At 46.9% G+C, this 15,605-nt stretch overlaps 1 protein-coding gene across 1 annotated transcript; it reads left to right on the top strand.

Moving 5' to 3' along the window:
- The first annotated feature begins 7,940 nt into the window (after positions 1-7,940).
- Positions 7,941-14,088, top strand: LOC112445578 (uncharacterized). Its single transcript, XM_024989085.2, has one exon. The coding sequence runs from the start codon at positions 10,728-10,730 to the stop codon at positions 12,864-12,866; it is 2,139 nt and encodes a 712-aa protein (XP_024844853.2). The 5' UTR covers positions 7,941-10,727; the 3' UTR covers positions 12,867-14,088.
- Positions 14,089-15,605: the final 1,517 nt, after the last annotated feature.

Here is a 15,605-nt window from a genome sequence, read left to right as displayed (position 1 = left end):
CGTGGTAAGTTTTTAGCTGTTTTTCCTACTTTTCCCAGACATCTAAGTTAAACAGAGCCTTCGTCTGGAAACAAGGGACAGTGCTCTTGTACAAATGAAAAAAATGATTGAATGGCAGATTTTTTAACTTTGATTCCTCTTTTACCTAATAATGTAAAATTAATCCTATAAGAGTGTCTTTCATTTGATTCAGTATTACCATGTCAGAAAATTAAGTATAGTAAAAGATTTTGCTTTAAGCTATCAAAAGATCAGGCTTTCCTTTGGCCTTTTAACTTCAGAAACTGTTTCTCTCTCTAAGTCTAACTCTTTAACACTTTCAATCAACACTTCCCACTCCTCTCGCCCTGTCTATCCTACAGGGGGGTCCGCGGCACCCTTGAGTGGGTCCTAGCCGTCCCGAACACTGGAAAGAACAATAGGGCTGGTGACCCAGATTGTCCCGGGGGAGGAACAGTAGGCTGATGGCTCAAACTGTTCCAAGGGAGGAGCAGTAGGGCTGGTCACCCAAACTGCTCCGTGGGGGAACAAAGGGCTGGTCACCCAGTTGTTCCGAGAACGGGGGGCAATAGGGCTGGTAACCCAATTGCTGGGAGCTTACCTTCGAAAATCCTGTATCGGGCGCCACCTGCGGGGACCAGCCCCAGCTGATCCAGGGTATTCGAAGGAGAGACGGCCTAGGCGACTATTTACATGCTAATTAGAGATATAGAGAACAATAGAATGAGGATAGCTCAGTAGGAAATTCAGTTGGGAGAAAAGAAGCTGAGTAGCTTGGTTTACGCGGGAGACCAATAAAACTTCAAGACAAGAGTTTGCACCACTGACTTAGGCCGCAGGCGCCCTCTCGAATAGCGGAAGGTGTCTCACCCTAGACACCTTCTCGAGTGGGTCTTAGAAGCCCAGGCATGATTAGTCAGCGTGGTGGGTTCCGCGCTCCAGATGGAGACTCAGCTGGAAGTTAAAGGGAAGAATGACATGGGGAGACCAAGCGTTGGTGAGCAAGGCCCGTAGCTTTATTTTTAACAGGGGCTTTATACCCTAAGTATACACATAGAGGATAATAGGGGATGCAAAGTCAGCAGTCTTTGGTTCTTATCAAAACCAAGGTTTCTTTCCTGCAAATGTATCGTATACAAATGGTTTAGGTGATTAACATCATCTTCTGGCCAGAAGGCCTACTAACATTTTATGACTCTTGCAAGGACTTATCAACAAAGACTTACTTCTCTAAGAGTAATTATTTCAAGGTTTGGCACCATCTTCCAAAGATAAAGTTGCATTCCTATAGGGCGGATGTGTAATGGGTTTACAACAAAGAAAGAATTTATTACCTTAAGGGTCTAAAGTTACTAACACCAAGGCCACTACTTATTTTTTCTACATACCCACTATTAATTGATACATATTCAAGGATACAATTCAGGGGATGTGAAAACTTGGCAAACAGCATTGACTCATCAATGAAATCCTTTACTAGTTTATTCTGACAGTTTTTAACTCTCTGAGAGGCTCTAAGCTATTTGAATATCTTAAGCTTCCCATGCCTCTGGAGGCTAGGAGACTGTAAACAATCGTATGCATAGCTGCAGGAGTCCGGGTAAACTTGTCAGGCAGTTAGAGAGCCATCAGAGGGGTTTGGATTTAAACACTCCTAATTGCCCAGGAACTTTATTAATTAGAGCTGTAAGTTAATCTTTTGACACAACAGAAGAGAGAGATGGTGGTAGGGGACAGCCCCAGTAAAGTCAGAGGTGAGAGCACAAAGCAATAAAGTAGGCAGACTCTGGTTTTTTTGGGGGAAAATGCTCGAGAATATCCGGGGGAACTCCTGAGGCTCGATCCCGCCTTTGCGTATTGCCGAGCCTCCTTCCTCATGACCTTTGTCACGAGTGGAATGCCTCACCGGCTCCCCGCACCGGGGAGACAGGATCCATCCGAGTGGAAGCAAAGAACCCCGCTCTGCTCTCGAGTCGCGACGGGTATCTCTTGGAGCTCACTGGGTGGACTAAAGGGAGTCAAGCCTCCTGAGGCGTTTGGAGAGAGGTCGCGAGATTGGTCTCTAGGCCATGCAGGAGATGAAGGCCCTCATCTCGCGATGACGGGGAGTCTTGGGGTTGTTCTCGAGCGGCGGCCCCAGTGTGCGCTTTCTCACGAGGTACGACGGCGAGGTCAGTGAGCCTCTCGTGGGGCGCCAGGGAAGTCGGGTCTCCATGCGAGTGGCGAGGGCGAGCGCCTCATTGCTCTCGAGCCATGGTAGGGTGCCGGGGACCAGCCCCGGCTGATCCAGGGTATTCGAAGGAGAGACGGCATAGGCGAAGATCAGGAAACCACTGCTTAATTAAATGTTAATTAAGGATATAAAGAGTAATAGAATGAGGATAGCTCAGTGAGGAAATTCAGTGGAGAAAAGAGGCTGAATAATTCAGCCAAAAGTTAAGAGAAAGAACGACATGGTGAGACCAAGTTTCGGTGAACAAGGCCCGCACTTTATTTTTCAAAGTAGTTTTTATACCTTAAGTTATGCATAGAGGATAATGGGGGAAGGGGTCGAGTCTTGCAGCAAACCAGGCTTTCTTCCTGCAAACTTATCATATGCAAAAGCTTAGGTGATTTGCATCATCTTCTGGCCCGGAGGCCTGTTAACATTTTAAGACCTTTTCTTCAGAAAACTTATTTTTCTCTAAAGGTGGTTGGTCAGGAGCCACCCTCCAAAAAAGCATTAGATAAAGTTGCATTCCTACAGAGCAAAGGTGTGGTGGGCTATAACAAGAAAAAGAATTAACTCAAGGGTCCCAGGTTACAAACATTAAAGCTACTACTTACACCAATTATATTAATCAATACACTGCCAGGGACACAGCAGGTAAGGGATATGGAAACTTAGCAGCAAACAATGGCCCAACAAGTGAAAAAACCATTCACCAATACAATTTCTAATCAATCTTGTAACTACTCAAAAGAATCTGTGTTTAGACAGTTTAGAACATCTCCTGCCTCTCACAGTTGGGAGGCTCTGAACAATCCCATGTGGCCGGAAAAACCTATTCAGGCAGGCTAGAGGATTTCCAAAGGAGTTTGTAGGTTAAACACTGTCACACCCAGGAATTATTAACTGGAACTGTAAGCTAACTCTTTTTTCAGAGAGAGGTAGTGGGGGAGAGCCCCCCGTAAAGTCAGAGGTTTAGGTGAAAGCACAAGCAGAAAGTAGGCAGACTCTGGTTTTGGGGGTATATGCTCGAGAATTTCCAGGGGGACTCCTGAAGCTCGATCCCGCCTTTGCGTATGCCGAGCCTCCTTCCTCATGACCTTTGTCATGGGCGGAGTTCCTCACTGGCTCCCAGCAGTGATAGAATTCCAGTGGAGCTATTCCAGATCCTGAAAGATGATGCTGTGGAAAGTGCTGCACTCAATATGCAATATGCAATATGCACTCAATATGCAATATGCCGGCTCACGGCAGTAGGGGAATCTGGCCTCGAGACGTGTTGAAGAAGGTCTCTCGAGGTCTTTCTCGGGTTGAGGCAGGACACCCTGGGGTCCCTCGACTTGTGCAGGTGACCTCAGGGGGCTTCTCATGGTGGCTCTGAGAAGTCAGGGAAACTGGAGGTGGGAGGGGCCTCTCGGCACTCCACTGGGTTTGGTGCATTGGAAGAGGGCCTCATCTCCAGTTGAGGCAGGAACCTCAGGGTTCCTCTGACTTCAGACTCCGATCGCAAGGTCCCTGCAGACTTGGGACAGGAGAGTCAGGCCTCGTCTTGGGTTGAGGCATGGAACTCCGCTTGCCTCTCGAGGTGTTCCCGGGGAGACAGGCCACTTGTCGAGCGGTATTTGGAACCTGGGGGTCTTTTCCCGACGATGCACGGGCGAGTCACTGCCCCTTCGTGTTGACTTCATTCACAGGGTGGAGTTCGAAGAGGTGTCCGGGCATCGGGTTCTTATCAAGAGGGGACCGGGAAATCGGGGTCCTTCGGAATGTGGAACCACCCACGAGGCCACGTCTGGAATGTCGTCGTGAGACCGGCCTCATCCTGAGGTGCGACCGGAAGGTCGGGAACCCCTTCCAGACAAAGCAGGGGAGTCGACCCTCCTGTCCAGATCAGGAGGGTAGAAGAGGGCTCCGAGGAAGTGTTGCCGGAAAACTTCGGTGTTCCTCTCGAGGGAGACCGGGATGTCGGGGCACTTTGTGGGTCGCATCAAGGGTGACAAGTACCGTTTCGAACTCCAATTCCTAAAGTGGGACTTCTCCTGAGACGCTGTAGCGGCACAGGGCTACATCTTGCGATGACGGGGGAACCACGTGGTTTTTCTCGAGGTGTAGCAGGATTCTCGAATTACGACGGGGAATTCAGGATGCCTCTTGTGTTGGCCCAGGGAAGTCCAATCTTCCATTCGAGTTGCGAAGGAAAGCTGGGGATTGCTCTCGAGTGACTGCAGGGCCAATAGACCTCATCTAGGCTTGTGTCCAGAAGCCAGTGTTCCTCTCCAGGGGCGACAGGGATCTCGGGGTTGCATTCCAGACACACCCGGGGAGACAGGCATCCATCTCGAGTGGAAGCAAAGAACCCCGCTCTGCTCTCGAGTCGCGACGGGTTATTCTTGGAGCTCACTGGGTGGACTAAAGGGAGTCAAGCCTCCTGAGGCGTTTGGAGAGAGGTCGCGAGATTGGTCTCTAGGCCATGCAGGAGACGAAGGCCCTCATCTCGCGGATGACGGGGAGTCTTGGGGTTGTTCTCGAGCGGCGGCCCCAGTGATGCGCTTTCTCACGAGGTACGACGGGCGAGGTCACGTGAGCCCCTTCGTGGGGCGCCAGGAAGTCGGGTCTCCATGCGAAGTGGCACGAGGGCGAGCGCCTCATTGCTCTCGAGCCATTGGTAGGGTGCCGGGGACCAGCCCCGGCTGATCCAGGGTATTCGAAGGAGAGACGGCGTAGGCGAAGATCAGGAAACCACTGCTTAATTAAATGTTAATTAAGGATATAAAGAGTAATAGAATGAGGATAGCTCAGTGAGGAAATTCAGTGGAGAAAAGAGGCTGAATAATTCAGCCAGAAGGTAAGAGAAAGAACGACATGGTGAGACCAAGTTTCGGTGAACAAGGCCCGCACTTTATTTTTCAAAGTAGTTTTTATACTTAAGTTATGCATAGAGATAATGGGGAAGGGGTCGAGTCTTGCAGCAACCAGGCTTTCTTCCTGCAAACTTATCATATGCAAAAGCTTAGGTGATTTGCATCATCTTCTGGCCGGAGGCCTGTTAACATTTCAAGACCGTATTCTTCAGAAAGACTTATTTTTCTCATAAAGGTGGGTATGGTCAGTGAGCCACCCTCCAAAAAAGCATTAGATAAAGGTTGACATTTCCTATACGAGCAAGGTGTGGTGGGCTTATAACAGAGAAAAAGAATTAACTCAAGGGTCCCAGGTTACAACACATTAAAGCTAACTATCTTTATCACCAAATTATAATTATCAATACACTGCCAGGGACGACAGCAGGTAAGGGACTATGGAAATCTTAGCAAGCCAACAATGGGCCCAACAAGTGAAAAACCATTCACCAATGACAATTTCTAATCAATCGTCCTGTAACTCCTCAAAAGAAATCTGCGATTTAGACAGGTTGGAGAACATCTACCTGCCCTCTTCACTGGTTGGGGCACGAACTCTGAATACAATCACCTGAATGGCCACGGAGAAAGCACTATACAGGGCGAGGCTAAGAGGATTTCCAAGGAGTTATGCTAGGTTAAAACACCTGTCACACCCAGGCAATTATTAACTGGAACTGGTAAGCTAACTGGCTCTTTTCTGTTCGAGAGGAGGTAGTGGGGGAAGCCCCCGTTAAAGTCAGAGGTTTAGGTCGAAAGCAACAAGCAGGAAAGTAGGGCAGGACTCTGGTTTGGGGGGTATATGCTCGAGAATTTCCAGGGGGGCTCCCTGAAGCTCGATCCCGCCTTTGCGTTATGCCGAGCCTCCTTCCTCATGACCTTTGTCATGGGCGGAGTTCCTCACTGGCTCCCAGCAGTGATATGAATTGCACAAGAGCAGAGAATGTGGAACCTATGCCATTGCCACCACCTCCCATACCTCCTCCCCCCATACCACCTCCCATACCACGCCGTACAGGTCCTATTAAACCCGCATTATTACCGCCACCTCCCTATCGAAGTGGGAAAATTCCAAAATCAATCCCACGGAGACGGGCCTCTTCTGCCCCTGGCGAGAAATTCGATCCCCAGCTTCAGGCTTGTTTCCCTTTAATTTTTGACAATGATGAAAGTGAACAAAAGGCTATCGACTGGGAGCCTGTTTCTTTTCAATTGGTAAAAGAACTTAAAAATGCATGTATCTCATATGGGCCTAAAGCCCCGTATACGATGCAGCTAGTAGAAAATTTAGCAGGTCAATGCTTAACACCTCGAGAATGGAAATCAATTGCTAGGGCCTGCCTGTCCGGAGGACATTTTATACTTTGGAAATCTGAATATGATGATCTCGCTCGTATATACGCTTTTTCTAACCAAAATGGAGACTTTACACATATCACTGAACCTATATTACTTGGTCAGGCCGACTACCCCTCGTATGATGAACAGATGAAATTAGATAGGACTACTATACAACAGGTGGCTGATTGTGCCTTTACTGCCTGGCGCTCATTGCCCGATGGTAAAGCATCAGGTGCCGCTCTATCTGATATTAAACAAAAGTCAGAAGAGCCATTTGAAGACTTTGTCTCACGACTCTCAGAAGCTGTCCAGAGAATAATTTCTGATTCTGAGGCAGCTAAACTGTTAACAAAACACTTGGCCTTTGAAAATGCTAATTCTACCTGCCAGGCTATATTGCGCCCTGTTAGAAGAACTGGAACTCTAATTGATTATATGAAACAGTGTGCAGATGTAGGACCATCAGTGCTACAGGGTGTTGCGATAGCTGCAGCGATAAAAGGAAACTCTTATCAGCAGGCAGTCCAATCCTTTTTTACTAACAAAAACAAGCCATCACAAGGTGATCCCAATAACCAAGGCAGGAATGCATTCCCTAGAACTTGTTTTTCTTGTGGCCAGACGGGACACACTTTTCATGGGTGCCCTCAAAGACCACCCGGTTCTTATCTGCCTAATCCAGCCCAACCGGCTGTGGCTGCTCCGCAAAACCCTGCCCCACTGCCTATTAATCCTAGGTCTCTTTGCCCTCGCTGCCAGAGAGGATATCACTGGGCAAGGGACTGTAGGTCAAGATTTCATAGAAATGGAGCCTTTTTAGGCCCCGACCAGCAGTCGGGAAACGGGTTGAGGGGCCAGCCCCAGGCCCCGACAACGATTGGGGCAGCCTCACTGAACCCATTCATTCCCTTCGTCCCGTCGCAGAGCTCATCAGAGCAACCCCAGGCAGCGCAGGACTGGACCTCAGTTCCACCACCTCAACAATATTAACACCAGATAGCCCCACTATAAAAATCCCTACAGGAGTTAAAGGTCCGTTACCGACAGGCCTGGTAGGAATTATACTAGGCAGAAGTTCCTTAGCTATACAAGGTCTTACAATTATTCCTGGAATAATTGACTCAGATTATACAGGAGAAATTCAGATAATGATTTCACCCCCGACTAAAACTTTCCAAATACATCAGGGACAGAGAATAGCCCAACTTTTACTTTTGCCTTATCATAATGCAATTGGGCAAACAGCCACCCAAAATGAAAGACAGGACAAAGGATTTGGGTCTAGTGACATGGTTTTTTGGGTAACAGAAATTACTAAAAAGCGTCCTATGAAATCTATTCTTGTCAGTGGCAAGTCTATTGAAGGGCTATTAGACACAGGAGCAGATGTTTCCTGTATTTCTGGGAAAGACTGGCCCAATTCCTGGCCCACACATACTACTGCAAATAACTTAGTGGGCATCGGGAGAGCTCCTACAGTAGCTCAAAGTGCAAAAATTTTAGACTGGCAATTTGAGGATACCCGTGGAACATTCCAACCGTATATGATTCCTTCGCTGCCCTTCTCGCTGTGGGGGAGAGATGTGCTGTCTCAAATGGGCATGTTACTTTTTAGCCCTGATGATAAAGTAACTTTGCAAATGCTACAAATGGGCTATGACCCTTCAAAAGGGTTAGGTAAACAGCAGACAGGAACAACTGAGCCAATTTGCCCTGCTCCTCTAAAGTTCCGTGCTGGATTAGGGTATCCAAATTTTTGATGGAGGCCATTGTTTTTGCTGCCGACCCCATTACGTGGAAATCTCAGGACCCTGTGTGGGTAGAACAATGGCCTCTGACTAAAGAAAAACTACTGGCAGCCAAAGCGTTAATTTCTGAACAACTAGAATTGGGACATATTGAGCCCTCCAATAGCCCCTGGAATACTCCTATTTTTGTTATTAAGAAAAAATCTGGCAAGTGGCGACTTTTACAAGATTTAAGAGCTATTAATGCCACTATGGAAGATATGGGAGCCTTACAACCTGGGCTTCCTTCCCCAGTAGCCATCCCAGAAGGATATAATATTATTGTAATTGATTTACAAGACTGTTTTTTCACCATCCCCTTAAATGCTGAGGATAAAAAGCGATTTGCCTTTAGTTTACCAGCAGAAAATTTTAAACAGCCTTATTTAAGGTTTCAATGGAAAGTGTTGCCCCAGGGAATGAAAAATAGCCCTACTTTATGTCAGAAATTTGTTAATGCAGCTATAGAAGATATTAGGGCTAAATATGAACAACTGTATATGATTCACTATATGGATGATATTTTAATAGCTCACCCTGATAGAGCTCATTTACAAACTGTTCTCCAGGATCTGACTCAGGCTTTAACAGACAGAGGCTTAAAAATTGCCCCAGAGAAAATTCAAGTCAATCCGCCCATAACTTACTTAGGACGGGTTATCAATTCAGAAACTGTGACTCATGCCCCATTAAAATTGAGAAAAGATCACCTTGTTACTTTAAATGATTATCAAAAACTTTTAGGCGACATTAATTGGATCAGGCCTTATTTAAAATTAACTACTGCTGAATTAAAACCTCTTTTTAACATTTTACGTGGGGATCCTGATCCAACTTCTAAGAGACAATTAACTGCTGAGGCTCAGGAGGCCTTAGAAAAAGTGGAAGCAGCTTTATCTGATAGCTATGTTAAAAGAGTTAATTTACAAACAAATTGGCAATTCCTCTGCCTAGCTACTCCAACAGCACCTACGGGAGTTTTATGGCAAAATGGCCCTCTAGAATGGGTCCATCTCCCCGCCCAGGCTAAAAAAGTAGTGGCCTCTTATCCAGGACTGATAGCTACACTGATATTGAAAGGGAGAAAACGTAGCATTGAATTGTTTGGTAAAGAACCAGCAGAAATTGTAATTCCGTATAATAAAGAACAACTTGATGCTCTCCTAATGTTTGATGAGGATTGGCAGATTGCTATCGGAAATTATTTTGGCCAAATTCTGCATCATTTACCTTCACATGTTTTGCTAAATTTTATGTCTAAACACCCGGTTATTTTCCCTGTTAGGTGTAAATACTCTCCCATCTCAGATGCTCAAATGGTTTTTACTGACGGGTCTGCTAACGGCAGAGCTTCTATAGTTACAAAAGATCAGCGTAAAGTTTTATATACGCAGGACACTTCGGCCCAGAGAGCTGAACTCACAGCTGTTATAGAGGCCTTTGTTATGTTTGCAGAGGAGGAATTTAACCTTTACTCTGATTCTCAGTATGTGGTCAGGCTGTTTCCACACATTGAGACTGCGATCCTGCCTGAGAACAAAACTGCAATATTTCACTTGTTAACTAAACTGCAGCAGCAAATTTGGAAACGAAGCCGAGCATATTTTATTGGTCACATTCGGGCTCATTCTGGATTGCCTGGACCTTTAAGTGCCTTAAATGACCTGGCAGATTCACTAACTAAGGTCACAGTGGCTTCTGCTTTTGAAGAAGCCCGAGCTTCTCATTCACTCCACCATCAAAATGCTACTGCGCTAAGATATCAATTTCAGATTCCTCGAGACTCTGCTCGGGAGATTGTTCGTTCCTGTTCTCATTGTCCCACTACTATAAATAGTTTGCCTATGGGAGTTAACCCTCGCGGTCTTAAACCTAATGCACTCTGGCAGATGGATGTAACTCACATCTCTTCATTTGCAAAATTGTCTTTTGTTCATGTAACAGTAGACACCTTTTCTCATGTTATTGTTGCAACTGCTCGCACAGGGGAAGCAGTTAAAGACGTAATACAACATCTCTTTACTTGTTTCTCATATATGGGTCTGCCAAAAGCCTTGAAAACTGATAATGCTCCTGCTTACACATCTAAGTCTTTTCAGGAATTTTGTCTAAAGTTTCAAATTAAACATAATACAGGCATCCCTTATAATCCACAAGGACAAGCCATTGTGGAAAGAGCACATCAAACGTTAAAAACCCAAATTCAAAAACTAAAAGAAGGGGAGTTTAAATATAGTTCTCCCCATCACCTCTTGCAACATGCTCTTTTTGTAATAAATATTTTAAATACTGATTCAGCTGGAATGACTGCAATGCTTCGCCATTGGTGCCCGGAGCAATTGAATGCAAAACCATTAGTTAAATGGAAGGACCTCCTTTCCGGACAGTGGAAAGGTCCTGATCCATTGTTAACCAGCGGTCGAGGATATGCTTGTATTTTTCCACAGGACGCAGATTCTCCAATTTGGGTTCCGGATAGATTGATTCGCCATGTCTCAGCCTCTCGGATACCGGGTTCCACGGCCGCCGCGACCCCGAAAGAGAAAAGGGCCTCCTCTGCCTTCGCTTCCCCCGCCAGCACGGGAAACACCACTGACATCGGAGCAACTGACATCAGGGATCCCGGATGAGCAGGGGACGGATCCGCCCACCAAACAGATGTCTCAACTTCACATACAGGATATCGCTCCCCCCGATCCTTTGCCTCACAAAAGGAGGTCAGGCCGCCTGACTCAGGCGACCCGGAATGCCTCCATACCTACTTGGGGACAAATAAAAACACTCTGCCATCAGGCACGGGGAATAACCTCTTTGCAGGGCTCTCCAACCTCCCCTGAGAAGATGTTTATTGCTATGCTTGCCTTATTATCATGCCAGGTAAGCGCCTCCTCCCCCACTCCTGAAAAGTATTGGGCTTACTTCCCAGACCCTCCAACCTTTCAAGTAGTTACCTGGAACAGTGACCCCCTATGGGTCCACACAAACCAGCCTCAGTTACTGGGAGGGTCATATACTTCCTATACCACAGACGATTATCCTATTAATTTCAATTTTACCTTCAGGGGATTAGCAGACGACCTTCCTGTTTGTTTCAACTTCCCCAGTGATATAGAAAGCTTTATTATTCCCCCTAAAGAAGGATGTGTCGGAGCCTCTAAAAAGGCAGTTCTGACTCATTCTCCAGCCTCAGGTATTGAACATAGAGGGCGTCTAGCGCTTTGGATTTTACAGGCTCGTATGCCCGGGGCCCTTGATCCCCACGAATTTATAATCCATAGACCCCCTCCTGGATATCCAAGTTGTTATAATACCAAGCCTTCAGATGCCATATGGAACACTATAGATGATCGTACAGGGTATCCGATTTGGAAATCTTGTACTTATCGTTTAAGAGCTGATTATAGAATACCGGGAGGAGGAAATTACATGATTCACGATTGGAGTAACTCAGACCTAGATAGGAGCCCATTGCCCCTTGATGACTTTCCCAGCAGATTTTATAATTGGAAGAAAGATTTGGTTTCTTGGCCTTTAAGCATTACTAGATGGCATAATAATCGATTTGTTTCGCCTATATTGTCTTATACAACTAAGAACAGAACCTCTTGGCAGCCAGAAATTTGGAGGGCCCTTGCTGCCACCGCTCCCATTTCCTTATTCCGTCCAAATAGCAATTCTACTTATTCTGTTTTAGCTTGTGTACCCTCGCCTTATGTTTTTCTCTTTACTAATGACTCCAAAAGATTAAATGTACACATGAATTATTCAGGTGGACCTAATATTGTAACTTGTGAACAATGTATGCTTTCATCTTGTTTGACCCCCCAATATAATGTTTGTTCTTTTGTTGTGTTGAAACGCCCACCCTATCTCATGATACCTGTGTCTGTGCATTCTTATTGGTATGATAATTACGGTTTGGCTGTATTACAACAACTGCAGGATTTAATGCGAACACGACGGTTTGTGGGCTTACTTATCTTGGGAATAGCAGCTTTGATAAGTGCAATTACTTCTGTTACTGTGGCAGCAATATCATTGACTCAACAAGTACATACTGCTCAATATGTTGATTCTATGTCCAAAAATGTTTCTTTAGCATTGGCAACACAGGAAGCTATAGACAGAAAATTAGAAATGAGGGTAGATGCCCTAGAGGAAGCAGTAATACATATTGGGACTGAATTGCAGGCTTTAAAGGTGAAAATGGCATTGTCCTGTCATGCTGACTACCGGTGGATATGTGTAACACCCCTGAAAGTAAATGAGACAGATTTTGAATGGGAAAAGATTAAAAACCATATTTCAGGTATTTGGAACAGCTCTGACATTAGCTTAGACTTAGGGAAACTTCACAATCAAATAGCAACCCTGGAACACTCCCGATTAGATTTTACTGCCGCTGGAACAGCAAATGATTTCTTCCATACTTTCTCTAACTACATTTCAGGAAAAAATATTCTGTCTACCTTCCTCGGCTACGCTACCTTGGCTGTTTTAATTTTATTTCTAATAATCATTCTTCCTTGTATTGTCAGGATTCTTCGGCAGAGCATTCAGAGGCTCGCGACTGAGCTACATCTGGCTGTTTTAAGAAATAAAAAAGGGGGAGATGCGGGGAGCCGGTGAGGCATTCCACTCGTGACAAAGGTCATGAGGAAGGAGGCTCGGCATACGCAAAGGCGGGATCGAGCCTCAGGAGTCCCCCCGGATATTCTCGAGCATTTTCCCCCAAAAAACCAGAGTCTGCCTACTTTATTGCTTTGTGCTCTCACCTCTGACTTTACTGGGGGCTGTCCCCTACCACCATCTCTCTCTCTGTGTGTCAAAGAGTTAACTTACAGCTCTAATTAATAAAGTTCCTGGGCAATTAGGAGTGTTTAAATCCAAACCCCTCTGATGGCTCTCTAACTCGCCTGACAAGTTTACCCGGACTCCTGCAGCTATGCATACGATTGTTTACAGTCTCCTAGCCTCCAGAGGCATGGGAAGCTTAAGATATTCAAATAGCTTAGAGCCTCTCAGAGAGTTAAAAACTGTCAGAATAAACTAGTAAAGGATTTCATTGATGAGTCAATGCTTGTTGCCAAGTTTTCACATCCCCTGAATTGTATCCTTGAATATGTATCAATTAATAGTGGGTATGTAGAAAAAATAAGTAGTGGCCTTGGTGTTAGTAACTTTAGACCCTTAAGGTAATAAATTCTTTCTTTGTTGTAAACCCATTACACATCCGCCCTATAGGAATGCAACTTTATCTTTGGAAGATGGTGCCAAACCTTGAAATAATTACTCTTAGAGAAAGTAAGTCTTTGTTGATAAGTCCTTGTCAAGAGTCATAAAATGTTAGTAGGCCTTCTGGCCAGAAGATGATGTAAATCACCTAAACCATTTGTATACGATACATTTGCAGGAAAGAAACCTTGGTTTTTGATAAGAACCAAAGACTGCTGACTTTGCATCCCCTATTATCCTCTATGTGTAACTTAGGGTATAAAGCCCCTGTTAAAAATAAAGCTACGGGCCTTGCTCACCAACGCTTGGTCTCCCCATGTCATTCTTCCCTTTAACTTCCAGCTGAGTCTCCATCTGGAGCGCGGAACCCACCACGCTGACTAATCATGCCTGGGCTTCTAAGACCCACTCGAGAAGGTGTCTAGGGTGAGACACCTTCCGCTATTCGAGAGGGCGCCTGCGGCCTACGTCAGTGGTGCAAACTTCTTGTCTTGAAGTTTTATTGGTCTCCCGCGTAAACCAAGCTACTCAGCTTCTTTTCTCCACTGAATTTTCCTACTGAGCTATCCTCATTCTATTGTTCTCTATATCTCTAATTAGCATGTAAATAGTCGCCTAGGCCGTCTCTCCTTCGAATACCCTGGATCAGCTGGGGCTGGTCCCCAGCACCCGGGTGTGTCTGGAATGCAACCCCGAGATCCCTGTCGCCCCTGGAGAGGAACACTGGCTTCTGGACACAAGCCTAGATGAGGTCTATTGGCCCTGCAGTCACTCGAGAGCAATCCCCAGCTTTCCTTCGCAACTCGAATGGAAGATTGGACTTCCCTGGGCCTACACAAGAGGCATCCTGAATTCCCCGTCGTAATTCGAGAATCCTGCTACACCTCGAGAAAAACCACGTGGTTCCCCCGTCATCGCAAGATGTAGCCCTGTGCCGCTACAGCGTCTCAGGAGAAGTCCCACTTTAGGAATTGGAGTTCGAAACGGTACTTGTCACCCTTGATGCGACCCACAAAGTGCCCCGACATCCCGGTCTCCCTCGAGAGGAACACCGAAGTTTTCCGGCAACACTTCCTCGGAGCCTCTTCTACCCTCCTGATCTGGACAGGAGGGTCGACTCCCCTGCTTTGTCTGGAAGGGGTTCCCGACCTTCCGGTCGCACCTCAGGATGAGGCCGGTCTCACGACGACATTCCAGACGTGGCCTCGTGGGTGGTTCCACATTCCGAAGGACCCCGATTTCCCGGTCCCCTCTTGATAAGAACCCGATGCCCGGACACCTCTTCGAACTCCACCCTGTGAATGAAGTCAACACGAAGGGGCAGTGACTCGCCCGTGCATCGTCGGGAAAAGACCCCCAGGTTCCAAATACCGCTCGACAAGTGGCCTGTCTCCCCGGGAACACCTCGAGAGGCAAGCGGAGTTCCATGCCTCAACCCAAGACGAGGCCTGACTCTCCTGTCCCAAGTCTGCAGGGACCTTGCGATCGGAGTCTGAAGTCAGAGGAACCCTGAGGTTCCTGCCTCAACTGGAGATGAGGCCCTCTTCCAATGCACCAAACCCAGTGGAGTGCCGAGAGGCCCCTCCCACCTCCAGTTTCCCTGACTTCTCAGAGCCACCATGAGAAGCCCCCTGAGGTCACCTGCACAAGTCGAGGGACCCCAGGGTGTCCTGCCTCAACCCGAGAAAGACCTCGAGAGACCTTCTTCAACACGTCTCGAGGCCAGATTCCCCTACTATGACTTGAGAGTAAAGACGCGCTCCCCCTCGCCATTCGCATGGAGACCCGACTTCCTTGCCGCCCCACGAGAGGCTCACTGACCTCGCCGTCGTACCTCGCGAGAAACCGCACACTGGGGCCGCCGCTCGAGAACAACCCCGAGCCTCCCCCGTCATCGCGACTTGAGGGCCTTCGTCTCCTGTATGGCCTAGAGACCAGTCTCTCGACCTCTCTCCAAACGCCTCAGGAGGCTTGACTCCCTTTAGTCCACCCAGTGAGCTCCAAGAGATACCCGTCGCGACTCGAGAGCAGAGCGGGGTTCTTTGCTTCCACTCGAGATGGATGCCTGTCTCCCCGGGTGCGTCTGGAATGCAACCCCGAGATCCCTTTCGCCCCTGGAGAGGAACATTGGCT

This window comes from Bos taurus, unplaced genomic scaffold (genome assembly GCF_002263795.3).
Source record: "Bos taurus isolate L1 Dominette 01449 registration number 42190680 breed Hereford unplaced genomic scaffold, ARS-UCD2.0 Leftover_ScbfJmS_202, whole genome shotgun sequence".
NCBI lineage: Eukaryota > Metazoa > Chordata > Mammalia > Artiodactyla > Bovidae > Bos > Bos taurus.
Note: the sequence above shows the minus strand (reverse complement) of the source record. Positions and strands in the feature narration are given on the sequence as shown.